At 38.7% G+C, this 13,472-nt stretch overlaps 1 protein-coding gene across 1 annotated transcript; it reads right to left on the minus strand.

The window, feature by feature from the left end:
• Positions 1–253: 253 nt before the first annotated feature.
• Positions 254–12,522, minus strand: FAM162A (family with sequence similarity 162 member A). Its single transcript, XM_007438707.4, has 5 exons — positions 12,365–12,522; positions 12,008–12,142; positions 5,056–5,158; positions 3,287–3,395; positions 254–663 (listed from the first exon to the last, which is right to left on the minus strand). The coding sequence occupies exons 1-5, from the start codon at positions 12,387–12,389 to the stop codon at positions 568–570; spliced, it is 468 nt and encodes a 155-aa protein (XP_007438769.1). The 5' UTR covers positions 12,390–12,522; the 3' UTR covers positions 254–567.
• Between the last annotated feature and the right edge of the window lie 950 nt (positions 12,523–13,472).

A 13,472-nucleotide genomic window follows, 5' to 3' on the forward strand; every position in this document is an offset into this window, starting at 1 on the left:
ACCAAATCACACATGCCAGTTATTTCATGAAATGGAAAAGATGCCCAAGACTAGAAAGAACTTAGGATACAATCCCTACACTAGGCAGCCACAATTACTAAGACTTACATACTAAAGAGATACAGCTTTGGGGTATACTAACAAGGCAAGTATCTGTTTACAGTTTCTTTAAACCTTACGTGTGGAATCAGATAAGTGTGAATTATTTTGCCATTCATGCATATGTTGTTACCCAATCCAGATGAATTCAGTATCTTGGATAGACCCATTTATTGTTATAGCAGGGCGTATTTTACAGGTTACTTTTTTATATATATATATATTCAGCATCCAGGATTTAAAGGAACAGACTAATGTATAGATTTAGCCTTTCAAAACCAAAAGGTGCTTTTGTTTTAGTCAGAAAAGGAGTCTTCCATCAGAACGGATGAAAGTTTTAGAATTACCATTAAATTATATATTCTTTTTTTGAAACGTGGAAAAAAATTTTTTAAAAAGGGTTTCTCAGGTTGCTCTTCCATTTCATGATGAAAACCAGCTTTGTACACCAACAGATCTTCATTTTGATTATGGCTTGGCAGAAGCACTTTCAGCAGTCTCTTCTATCCGTTCAACTATTCCGTCCATATATTGAGTTTTCAGAGCTTTATATTTTCGACCTTCCTGCAGCAGAATGACATTACATGCAAAGTAAGAGACCATTAATCCTGTCATTATTTCTACATGGAAATAATGGCAAATAGATGCTTTACTAATAATGTTCATTTATCATCTGTAATTCTTAAAATACAGGAGTAGACAGAAGACCGATTTGGACATCCAGTTAGATTACTGGATAATGTAGAGTTAATTAAGCAAACATTTCAGGTGTTTAACTATTCAGCAGGAGCAGGAGAAAAGAAATAACTTCGCTTCCTAAAATAAGCAAGAAGTATATTTCTAAGCTGCAGACCTTATTCAAATCAGTCTACGGCCATGAGAATACAACAAATATTGCCTCTCAAGTGCCACCAATTTTCCACTTACATTCATTGTTCTAAGAAAAAAAAATATAAAATTCCACAAGCCTGAAATCTGCCATAGAAGAGAGGTAAGAGGAATAGCCTATGTTTTACTGGGTTACTCCTACATGTTCAAGTCATTTTCATCTAATCTAATAGTCACATGGGATTTCTCCTAGATACCCTGTAGTAAAAAAAGCAAAATAATGTTTTGGAGGAATAATGCTGACCAGACCAATATGACTCTCTGCTGATTTAACAACACTGGAAATATAGAATGAAGAATGCAACAAGACCTAGTTTAAGATCAATACCTGCATCCTCACCCTCTTTTTATAGATGAGGACATTCTTCTACCCACAGTTCTGTGAATAGAGCAAAGTGGTAATGCTGGTGCTGGTAAGTGATTCCAATAAAAAAGTTATTAATAACTCTAACAACAAAATACCTGACTTTCTAAATCCACACAACACCACTTCAAAAAACAACCCACTAGTGTTCCAAATTATATGGCATCTGTTGGGAATCCATTCTCAAACATATTTACTCAAGAAGGATCCTCTGGAGCAATTAATTAACCAAAACACAGAAATTATGAAAAGTCCAAGCTTTCCTAAGGGAACGGCTTTCTGCTGTCAGTACACTTGATAAAGGACCCTACTCTAGGATAAGGATAGAGCTTGTCCCTAGTCTATCAGCAGAAACCTTTGTACTTCAACCTTCACTTATGGCTTTAACATTGATCCACAATTTAATGACCTTTTGATATAGGTATAATTCCAGATGTGTATACACAAAGTTCCCTTCCCAATATCTTCACCACTTGGGACAAAGTCACTCTCAGTTCTCCCTGGCAAAAAGTCTTTCCATCTCTGGAGAAGAAGAAACACAATCTTGTTTCATCAAATCAGTCCTCTGAGTTCATATATGTCTCCAACATCACACCTAGCTATGGAGCAATGACAGTAAATAATTTCTTTGCAAGAATTCAATCCTGCCCCTTCCAAGTTAAATTCTATGAAAAACAGCAGTTGCCTCCAAAAGGCACATTCTGGATCTACATGGTGTAGAGTCAGGGTGTCAGACTAGGATTAGAGGAGACTGAAGATAAAATTGAGTTTGTATTTTAGTTATTTATTTCTTAGGCTTATATGCTATGCCAACTGCAACCAATTCTGAGTAGCTCGTATACCTAAATATAATACTGGTGTTAAAACATCAAACAGAACTCACATTGTGTGATCTCAAATCAGTCTCTCCTCACAGAATCAGTCTATATACTACTAAGACTCTCATGTTTATTTGTTTAACCCTCAAGTTAGCCAAAACAGTGCTTTATACTGCAACGATTTTTGAATCAAGGTACCTACAATCCGCTAACTTTAAAGAATGTGCAAAAAATCCGGGACCCATTACTCCTGTGGAATTGAAATTTCCATGATGTTCACCCCAGTTTTATTCACAAAGTTATGGCTGTTGCAGTGTCCCTGCGGACACATGATCATGATTTCCGACGTTCCCTGCCAGCTTCCCACAAGCAAAGTCAATGGGGAAGCCAAGAGAAAGTCAAAAGTCGCTCCCGTTCCCACTGCTTTTTTGCCTGCCTGTGGTCATTCTGTTTATCTGTTTAGGTAAGTAAATATTGACTTATTATTGAAGTTCGTTTGTGACTACAATTATTTTTTATTTATGGTATATACTCTTAGATGATCATGGGACAGTCCAGCAGTGGGGTAAAAAAAATATGGTCAGCCTAAAATTTAATGTTCATTCTGGTCACATCAGGTGTTCATTCTGGTCACATCCTTTCTCTCAAAGGATGATCCAACGGGTCACAGGGTTGTCTAGTATAGGATAAAAAGGGGAACTATGTATGTGGCCTGGAGTTCTTTTGAGAAGTGATGGGATACAATGACATTAATAAAGGTAATTTTGTAGCCAATCATGAAGTTGCTGATGTTATGTATATAAGGAAGAGGAGAGCACCCAAAAGCCTCAGTGGGTATTATTTATGATAGATGCTTGACTGATTGGCAAACACAACCTAAGTGTTTCCTACTCCAGGGAAGATGTTTAAACAAAAGGCAGAAAATACAGTCCCATAGGACAATTGCAGATTGATCAGCAGGAGCTGGAGAAGTCCCACTTGTGTTATACCTTTGTCAACCATTGCGGAGGGTCCTTCTCCACAGTATTTTCAATGAGCTTTGAAATATACTTGAATAATGGGTAATCCATTAACAGTTTTGCTCCCACTTTCAACCCTGTAACAATTTTGTACTAACCTTTTTCCCTATGAAAACTGCAGATACGAAGCCCAGAAGCAGGAAAGCCATTGCAAAGTAGGCAACCTTCACACGAATCTTGCTCCTTGATGCACTCATCATCTTTGCCCTTTAAAAAGCAAACATAATGTTATCCCATGGAAATAGGGAGCCAGTGAAATGGCTATATTGCATGTAAGATCTTGAAGGCAACTCTCCCAAGGTTTTAGTTTACATTTAGGTTTAATGGTTTTAAAAGTTTTGTTTTTAATTGTTCTGTTTTCATTGTGCATTGCCCTGAATCACATTTGTGAGATGGGTGGCCATATAAATTAGAGAGAGATCAGAATCTAGGTGTTTAAAACAGCATTGCCAATCTTCCAACAGGGAAAAAAATCAAATCTATCTGATGGATCATCTTTCTTGCAATTTTAAGACTTCTAGCTGTCTCTTCTGGATATTGATATGAGTCTAAAACAATACATTTAAAGAGACTCCACAGATGAGTCACTGAAAAGCAATCATACTTGATATTAACTACAGTAAGATGTTTGCAATTTCCTACACAGTCTTATGAGAAAAGATGAAATATCAAATTTGCATGACATTAACAATGGCAGTGAAAAGTCAAAGGTAAGTTTGTACTACGAAAGTTAAGAACAGAGGGCAGCTTTCTCCAATCTGCGTGCCAGATGTATGAGCTTCAAATACCAGAATTCTCAGCAGTCAGAATTCTCATTCTCATGTTGACTGAGGGAGTCCAAACATCTGAGGGAGCCCAGTCTGGGAAAAGTTGATAGAGCTTACTGATTCGTACCTATGATCACTCTTTAGTTCAGCATCCTAACAGTGACCAACCAGATCTTTCCAAGAGATTTTCTGCAGATAATCAGGCAAATATGGCCTCTGAAGAAGACGTTCCACTTACCTACTGATAGAACTTATTCTCATCAAATTTACATTTTTCTTTCTTTAAAACCACCATTTAAGCCAGTGGTCTACCAATAGCTACCAATATCATAATTTCACACTAGTATTCAGCCTTATTTGGCCCAAAACAGGTGCAGATCAATTTGACTGGATATCCCAGAGGATACTGGGATGTGAAATGAAAGTGGCAGCACATCAGATTTTAACAGGTGTACTTTAAACCTTACCATTTCTGAATAGATGAAATCTTAGGATCATTTCATACATTTCATAAATACATATAAGAGTAAAACAGTAAGTTAAACACTGTATATTGTTAAAGCATAAAATAAATTTAGCTTTGATTAAAAAAAAGTACTGAATATATTTCAAATCTCCCCCAAAGGAAGGGAACATTTGGGTGGTCCCCACATTCTCCAAACATTATTTAGTGGTCCACAATTGCAGAAAGTTTGAGAAACACCCTTCTATGTGCTTATTGAAAGAAAAAACAACCTCCTGTAATTGGTTTAATTTCTGGTCTAGAACGATTTTAACTGAAGTTTTGAAGCTTCACTGATTTAAAGCACTTCATACACCTTTTAATGTTTGCCTCGGGGGACGATCCTGCACTTTGCAGCCAGTTACAAACTCTATTATAGACACAGCAAATTGGCTCAACTGACAGCAATTCCAAAGGTGACTATAAAAAGCTGCACCAGAGCTTCCAAGAAAGCAGCATGTGGGCCACAGATTGCCACTCTTGTATTAATGTGCCCCCGTCAACATCTGCCTTTTCACCACATGAAAAACATGTATCTACTTGCAACAATTGGTCTCAACAACAAGCATTTTTAAATGATAGTAAAAACTGAACTTACGAAACATGCAGAGGTATATCTTCTTCTTTCTTGAAACGGCCTGACCACAGCAACAGTTTCTTATCCCATTCAGTAACCTTGTGTCTGAATGGAGAGGAGAGGTCTGTAGGAGAAACGAAAGGAAAATGCATCATCTTGAAAACCCAAGAACAAAAGGCAATGTCAAAATTATACTCTAACAACACAACCGAGGAGCCCTATGGTAATAGTATTTCATATGGATAACGTATTTATAGACATGTGTCAACAGTTAAGAGAGTTTTTAGCCAACCACAAAGAGAAGCTTGCTGTACCCACAGCAAACTGCTTGGAGTACAGATCGGAAGCGTTCCCTATTGATCATCATCTGGCTGAGCAAGCCTATTCCTCCCTTCTTTGTTCTCTCCTAACATTACAAGTCCTTGACTTACAACCATTTAATGACCGTTCAAAGTTACAACAGCACTGGAAAAAGTGACTTATGACCAGTCCTCACACTTACAACCATTGTGATCACATGATCAAAATTCAGGCACTTGGCAACCAGCATGTATTTACAACAGTTGCAAAATTCTGGGGTCACATGATCACCATTTGCAACCTTCCCAGGGGGCTTCCAATAAGCAAAGTCAATGGGGAAAGCCGGATTTGTTTAATGACCATGTGATTTGCTTAACAACTATGGTGATTCGCTTAATGACTGTGGCAAAAAAGGTGGTAAAATCAGGCATGACTCACTTAATGACCACACTGCTTAGCGACAGAAGTTCCAGTCCCAATTGTGGTCGTAAGTCAAGGACTACCTGTAGAGGTCAAAGGGATATTTTCATAGCGACCAAGGAACAGACTCTGAAGTCAGAATCTCAGAAAGGGAGGTGTGAAAATCCAAAGGTCTACAGCTCTGTAAAAATTTGAAATAGCATGAAACACTTCCAAAATGATTGTAACACCCATTTCAATGAAACAATTACATCAAACTTAAAACAGGTTGCTTCCAGTTCATGTTTTACACACCACCGTTGTGCTCCCTGGACATCCTCTGACATGATTGCAGCTGGAGAATGACTTGGAATATATTATAGTAAAATAATTAGAAGTGAAAGAAACACAGTAGAGAAGATTAGCAGTATTTGCCTTTAAGTCTAATCTGTTACCATAAGGTATTTTAAAACATGAATCAGACCAGCATACTAAAAGCAAAAGCACAACCCAGTAATACTCAATTAGCCAGGTTTAACTAAAGAGATTTTTAATGTGATATTTGGAGAATTTGTCAGACTCCTGCTTAGCCAAGAAAAGAGGTCCGCTGGGAGACATAATTAGGCTTGGGAGAACAAAACAAGTTCCCCAAATTACTGTCACAGAGACTTCCTAAATACAAATAGTTAGGGTCTTTCCAATAATTTAACCCCAAAAGTGAACAGGCTTTCCTCCCCTCTATTCATCTTTAAAATTAATTTCATAGCTCATGACTCCCAAGCATGGCTGGTATTTGAACATGGTGGAGAAAAGATGAACAATTCTGGTTGCTATTAGAGAATGACACTAAATTAAGAGAAAAAATAATTGAAATAGACTCTGGATAAGGCCCAGGTACCAGATAGGGGGTAGGCATGGTATACAAGACTGCCTATCCAAGATGCTGATCAGATGCAGTGGGGGCTGTAACTCGAATCATACTGTGAAACCAGTTCATTGAAAATCTGGAAAGTCCTATTACTGGGGTGACTAATACTGATTATACTTTTATATGTTTGCATTTTAATATGTAGGGGTTCTGGCTCAACTGTTCATGTATTTATTGAGATTTTATGGAAATATTATTGAAATACTTCTTGAATTGTTACTGACTGCTCATATGTATAAATAGGTAATTTATATTATTATTTCATCTATCAGAAGGTGCTGTGGACAGTATTTTGTAGAAAGTGGGATACTGATCTAATGGGCATATACTGGATAGCGTCTGTGATGATAGGCACAATATTGATTCCTCTGCCATATCTGCTTTATAAACTCTGCTATAAACAATATATTTGTTTAGATTCTGTATCTCTGGAATCTAATGAATCAGTAATGACAATAAATTACAGGTGCACCAAAAGGTGAAAACGATGCACTCCCAGCATGGTAGAGAAAGCTGCCCTATGACAAAAAAACCCATTATCCTAATCTATCCTCAATATGAAGGAGTGGTTTCATCTGAATCAAAAATATACCTGAAACATAGAAAGGATACCTCACTCTGCTAAGTAGGGCACAATTACTGGTGGAAAAGAATGGAGAGCAGGTTATGTTCTCCTCGAGGAGCCTTAAGTGGGCAAGTGACTGAATTATTTATGAAACATAACAGCAAAAGGTAGGCATAGAAAAGCCAGTTTAGTAGAGTGGTTAGAATGATAAACTTTGCATTTAGTTATTGTTTATGTGCCATCAAGTCGTTGTCAACTCTTAGCAACCACATAGATTTTCTCCATAACAATCTGTCCCTAATCTGATCCTTCAGCTCTTCCAACAGTGCACTCATTGGCACTGTAACTGAGTCCTTGCTGCTGGTCATCGTCATCTTCTCTTTCCTTCCATCCTTCCCAGCATTAGAGCCTTTTCCAGAGAGCTGGGTCTTCATGTAATATGTCTGAAGTAGGATAAATTGACCTGGTCATTTGTACCTCAAGTGAGAACTCTGAGTTGACTTGTTTTCTTGGCTGACTATGGTACTCAAGAATCTTCTCCAACATCAAAGTTCAAAAGCATCAACACTCTTCCTCTCCTGCTTCTTCAAAGTCCAACTTTCGCTTACATGCAGTATCATATCACCATGACTTTGCATTTAGTTAAGCCGGACACAAAACATCACTTTCTCTAAAACTAATCTAACCTGCTGTGAGGACTGTGAAAATATAGGAGAGGGTGATCATGTAAATGCTTTTTGGATACAAAACACAATAAAATATTAGATATCAAAATAACAAACCTGCTAACTAGTCTGAAGCTGGAGCCTGTGTAAAATACCAGTAGCATATCTGCTAATGTTACAACTGCTAGTTTGAGAAAAAAGAATGGAAGCATAACCTGGCATCGTAAATGGGTTTACATTGCAACTACAACCTCTGCTTACTTCCCTAGAAGAAAGTTTTACTGCCGAATAAACATGGAGTTAGGAGAAGCAATTCTGTGGATGTCATTGTACTATATACTCATGCGGTAAGGGGGAAAGGTTACGTTCTCTCAAACTTTATGAAACCAACATTTTGAAAACCTGAGTCACTCATATAGTCACTGATTCTTGCTGCAACCATTAATCACCAAGATATGAACAAATTCCTTCCTGTAAGTACACATTTGTATTTTTCACAGTAAATTCATTGTCAATCCAGCCAGCAAACATAAATTCTGCAAGGCATACAATTTAAATCCGTTTACTCTGCATGCTTTGTGCAACTGAGAGAATACCTCTTTTTTAGGAAGATGGAATTTAGTGATCAAACATTTCATAAAGAACTACAAGAACTAGTCAAGATCCATGATAGACAAAGAAAAGGGAACAGATATCCACAAAAGTAGTAAGGGCTCAAAAGAAAAAAATTACAAATAACTCAGTATTCTTGCCTAGACCACTATTATTTCCACTCTCAAAAATACATTTATGAGTTCAAAACAGCTGGAGAATCAGTGCTCAGTGCTGTGATCACAAGCAAGTCGTTTTTTCAGCACAGTGGCAGGTAAGTCCTTGAAAAACTCAGCAAGTCACTCTAACAATTATATTTGAATACTCAGCCACGTCCACTGTTCTAATTCTTGTGAGCTACTGTCTACCAAAAAAACAGCACACAGTTCCTGTGCAGTTTCATTTGATACAACGGTGGGACAGGTGAAAGTGCCACTAGAGGCCAAGTAAGCAATTCCATGCTTCCATATTCTCACAAACTCTAAAAATATCCTTGAGCTACTTTACAGAAAAACGTTAGTTACTCATTTAACAAATGTCTTGAGGGTTCTCAGTGGCTATCCCCTTTTAAAGCAGAGAGGCTTATTTCAGGAAGTTTCACATACTAATTGTGGCTTGCTAAAGGGGAAAAAACATGGCTTGCAAAAAACGTTAAGCCCATGGGAGAAGCTTCAAACCAACTGCTACCCTCCCTTCACTTCCCCTTTCCCAGTTTGAGGCCAGCAAGATTTTGGGTGATTGTTAGGAAACAGCCGTCTTTTACAGCATCCATGCCTCCTTTGTGAAGGCTAGCCGGCTGTCACTTCCTGTTTTTTTTTTTAAATGCCCAACTGGTGTCAAACAATTCTCACCTGAACTGTTATTCTACTGAATTGCCTTAGCAATTTCCATATAAATATAATTTATATTTGAAAACAAATTCAATAACATGGGTCACTGAATGGAGTGAAAATAATAACAGACAGAACCAACTTGCCACTCATGATTAAGTCCAAAATAACTTCTGAACTGCTATATAATCAATTATTCCAGAGCAAAATAATTTGAGAGCAACTAGAGATTTATCATGATCAAAACAGGCATCTATCCTGCCTAGGTGTATGTAACTATACACCTGTCAATCTGTCATCAATGCCCAAGAAGTTTCTAGACCAAATCATAAAGTGATCAACCTGCAAACACCTTGAAACAAGCAGTCATCATCCAAGTATCAGTACAGGTTTGTCAAAAAGTCAAGACTTGCCAGATTAACCTTATCTCATTTTTTGACTAACTTCCTTAATAAATTGGGAAAATGTTGTACATCATGACATTCTAATTATTCAACTAGTTAAGCAATGGCATGACAATTAAGGGAATAGGGAGCTGGCTCCAAAGCCATAATTTAATTGCTCATTGAGGTCTTTGGTCCCAGGCCTGTACTGTACTCAATATTTTTATTAATGAATGGACTGAAAAAGGGGAAGGAATGCTTATCGAATTTGCAAATGACACAAAAGTGGATGGAACAGCAGAACAAATAAATTTCAAATAACCTCTTGAGAAATAAACCTGACAATGACAGAATGAAATATAGACCACTGAATGCAAAGTTATACACACAGGAAACAGGAATCAAATGCATGGATACTATAAATGATGAAGGATATCTGACTTAATAACAGTACTTGTGAAGAAGCTATTGGAAAAGTGGGTTAATTACAAACTGAATATGAGTCAATAGTGGGATGTGGCTGCAAAAAAGCAAACACAATTTTAGGCTGCATTAATAGAAGTACAGATTGCAAATCACAAAAGGTAATATTCATTTATTCCATATTGGTCTGATCTCATCCGGACTATTGTTTTCAGTTTCGTACATCACACTTTAAAAAGGATTCAAACAAAATGGAACACATTCTAAGGGAAGCAAGGATGAGGAAGAACTAGAAATTAAAATTTACAAAGAGAGATGGTAGGAACTGGAAAGGTTTAAGTCTTGAGGAAAAAAAACTACATGGGAATATGTTTCAAATATTTGAAGTAATGTCATACAGAGAAGGCCACCTCTGTTCTTTATTGCACTAGAGCACGGGAGACAAAATGGATTTAAGCTATTAAAAGAAAGATTCCGATTACTTTTTAACAGAGCAATTCAACAGTGGAATCAATTACCCAGTGATGTAGTAGTTTCCGCTTCATTGCATGTGTTCAAGCAGGGACATATTCATCTATCAGGGATGTTTAATTTGGATTCACACACAGAGCAAAGAGGTAGGCTCTATAGCCTAACAGGCCCCTTCTTATCAATTATTAATAGAATACTTTCTCCTCCTTGATATTCCCAAATACTTCAGTCAAGGGAATGATACAGAAATTCAACACAGGAAAATGCCTCATTTCTAATTTAACTACACCCTCTTTCCCAAAAAGAGTGACACCACTCCCAGAATATCCTCCTCTGCCATTTTACAGAATCTATATCCAGAAATGACTGTATATTATTGGTTCATTCCATTCTACCAAGTTTCAGGGATGTTCAATATCTTGGTTTGACATCTCCATCTTGGCTTGTCAACTACTGTCATTACCATACAACATTTAAGACAGTGCCTGTCTCCGTATATTTTGTGAATGTGAATTCCTTATGACAAAAAAAAAATTAAAAAAGGGAATAACTTCAAGTAAATCTTGACTCCTGGTGACTTCCTGGACACATCTCTGCAGTTTTCCTGGCAAGATTTCACAACTGGTTTGTCATGGCCTCCTTCCTAGGGCTGAGAGAGAGGGACTGGCCCAAGGTCACCCAGATGGCTTTGTGCCTAAGGCAGGACTAGTACTCACAGTCTCCCAGTTTCTAGCCTGGTACCTAACCACCACACCAAACTGGGTCTCATGATACTCCCTAACTCCAGTCAATTTTCTTCTGGGGCCAAGTAAAAAATTTGCTCTGAATGGTTTGCCCACGGGAGTTTGGTATATATATACAACGTCTTAAAATTAGAGTTTTTCCTTCTGCGTATAACAGTTTTGAAACTAATGGGAGCAGGGCACACAATGTAGTCATATACTGGCTGTGTTCATCCAAAAACATAACCCGTGGTCCATCTAACCTGCACTGAATAAACCACGGTTACCTGGGTTGACACAACACAAGCTCTAAAAACCATGGTCTACTAACAGTGGCTGAGTTCACATAACACACAAAGAAACACAAGCAAATCACATTTTGGTTCAGCATACTGTGTAAACCCACAGATGCGTCAACTTCCATTCATACTCCTTAGGCCTGTAATATTTTCTCATTTTTTCCCAGGTTAAAAGCATGATCAAAACCAAATTTAGTTATGACACAGATCTTAGTAGAAATAGACAGCATGAATTCCCAGGAAGGCAGAATATAGAGCTCACAAATAAATCAAACTCTCCAACTCTGAAAAAGCACAGCCTAAGCCTGCAATTCTGAGCATGAATCTACTCCCTGTGACCTGCTCCCAACGAAACATACGCAGGACTCGTCTAGAAATGATGAAGGCTCCGCTTTACCTGAATCTTTGAAATGTGGCTCCTTTTCACCGGCCTTCTCAGTTTTGCAACACAGCCTATTAGTTACCGAGTACGGTCTTTTAGAGGCACGTGGAACCGAAAAAATGCGTTTGTCCAGCCTCCTGGCAATTTTGCCTGAGGGAAAAAGAAACGGCCTTATTTAAAAAAAAACAAAGAACACCCGAGAAACGAAGGAAAGAGGTAACCCACCACTTGGCTTCCGATTCCTCTAGCTCGAGACAGAACTGGACAGATGGTTGCTCGGAGAAAGTTCACGAGACTGAGCGGAAAGGAAGGAGCCCCGTTTTTTGGGGGGGGGGACCTGAAAGCTGCCTTGCAGCCAGCAGAAGCACCCACCAACAGCCAGAGGAAGCCCAGACATGGTCGCGATCCAACGTTGGATTTCCGCGGTCCGTCCTTCGGTTTCCGGCTCTTCCTCTCCCCTGCTCCAGCCGTCGCCTTCGCGCACAGGCCCGGCGGAACCGCTCGCCTCTTGCCAAGCGGGCGAGGTTGGGTGGCTGAGGCCGACTAGTGGAACCAGCGCCAAGTGCAGATAAAGCGAGAGCGGAGCGCAGGGAGAGTGAGATTGCTCCCTGGCGTAATACGGATTTTTGCTGCTCACTTCATTACTTGAGAAACTGTTTTTATGTCGACTTTAATGTGATTGAAATATGTCCTATTGCAGGGGTGGAAATAATTTTCACTGCTCTTTTTGGGGGGGTTCCTAATGTTAATTCATATTTTCTTTGATACGATGCCAATATATTCTGGTAACAATGTAAGAGAATATTCTGGTAAAGATATCGACGTTTTCAGATTAGTTCTTTCATTGGAAATGGTAAAATGTATGTGGAATAGCAGCAGCACACTGGAAGATTGGCCCCTGAAATGTACCCTCGCTTTTAGTGAGACTAGAATCGTGGATCTAGTCTGGACTGAAGGCACCAGTAAGAAAGCAGGGATCGTAATGATAGTCCATGCAAATAAGACATCAACCAGAATTACAGCTCTTCACACTGGCATGGCAGTCCTAGACTGGACAAGGCCTCCTTACAGCCCTTTATGTTATCCATAACACAAGAATCTGACAACCTTAAATGCCTACCTCATAAGTAGACATTTGGTCTCTATGATCACTTTTTCCATCATACAGTATCACAGGGCCCATCCTCCCTTGCAGCTAAATACAGTACAAAAATGCCCTGGCAGCATCTTATTTCTGCTATATCCATGAAGATAATACTGTCATCTTGTCCCCATCCCATGAGCAAGACAGGCTTAAGAAGACCTTCATACCACTATTGATAAAAACTTTCCTCCTTCAAGCCAACAGGATCCAACAACAGCTGTAAGGTGTGTAAAATCTGATAACATTTCACCACCACCCCCGCCCCTTTACATCAGAGACCAAGACCAAGCAACAGTTATTGGCTGTTTCAGGCTGATGCATCCGCTCTTCACTGGC

The sequence above is a fragment of the Python bivittatus genome, unplaced genomic scaffold (assembly GCF_059951505.1).
Source record: "Python bivittatus isolate LINGU-HERP-01145 unplaced genomic scaffold, Pbiv_v1 ctg000520_np1212, whole genome shotgun sequence".
In the NCBI taxonomy this organism is placed as follows: Eukaryota; Metazoa; Chordata; class Lepidosauria; order Squamata; family Pythonidae; genus Python; species Python bivittatus.

Bases quoted from the DNA above. Each gene is read 5' to 3' on its own strand.
- FAM162A (XM_007438707.4), bottom strand. From the start codon at position 12,389: ATGTCTGGGCTTCCTCTGGCTGTTG. The intron at 5,159-12,007 runs GTAAAGCGGAGC...TTTCTCCTACAG, and splicing joins GCCACATTTCAAAGATTCAG to ACCTCTCCTCTCCATTCAGA. The intron at 3,396-5,055 runs GTAAGTTCAGTT...TGCTTTTTAAAG, and splicing joins GATATACCTCTGCATGTTTC to GGCAAAGATGATGAGTGCAT.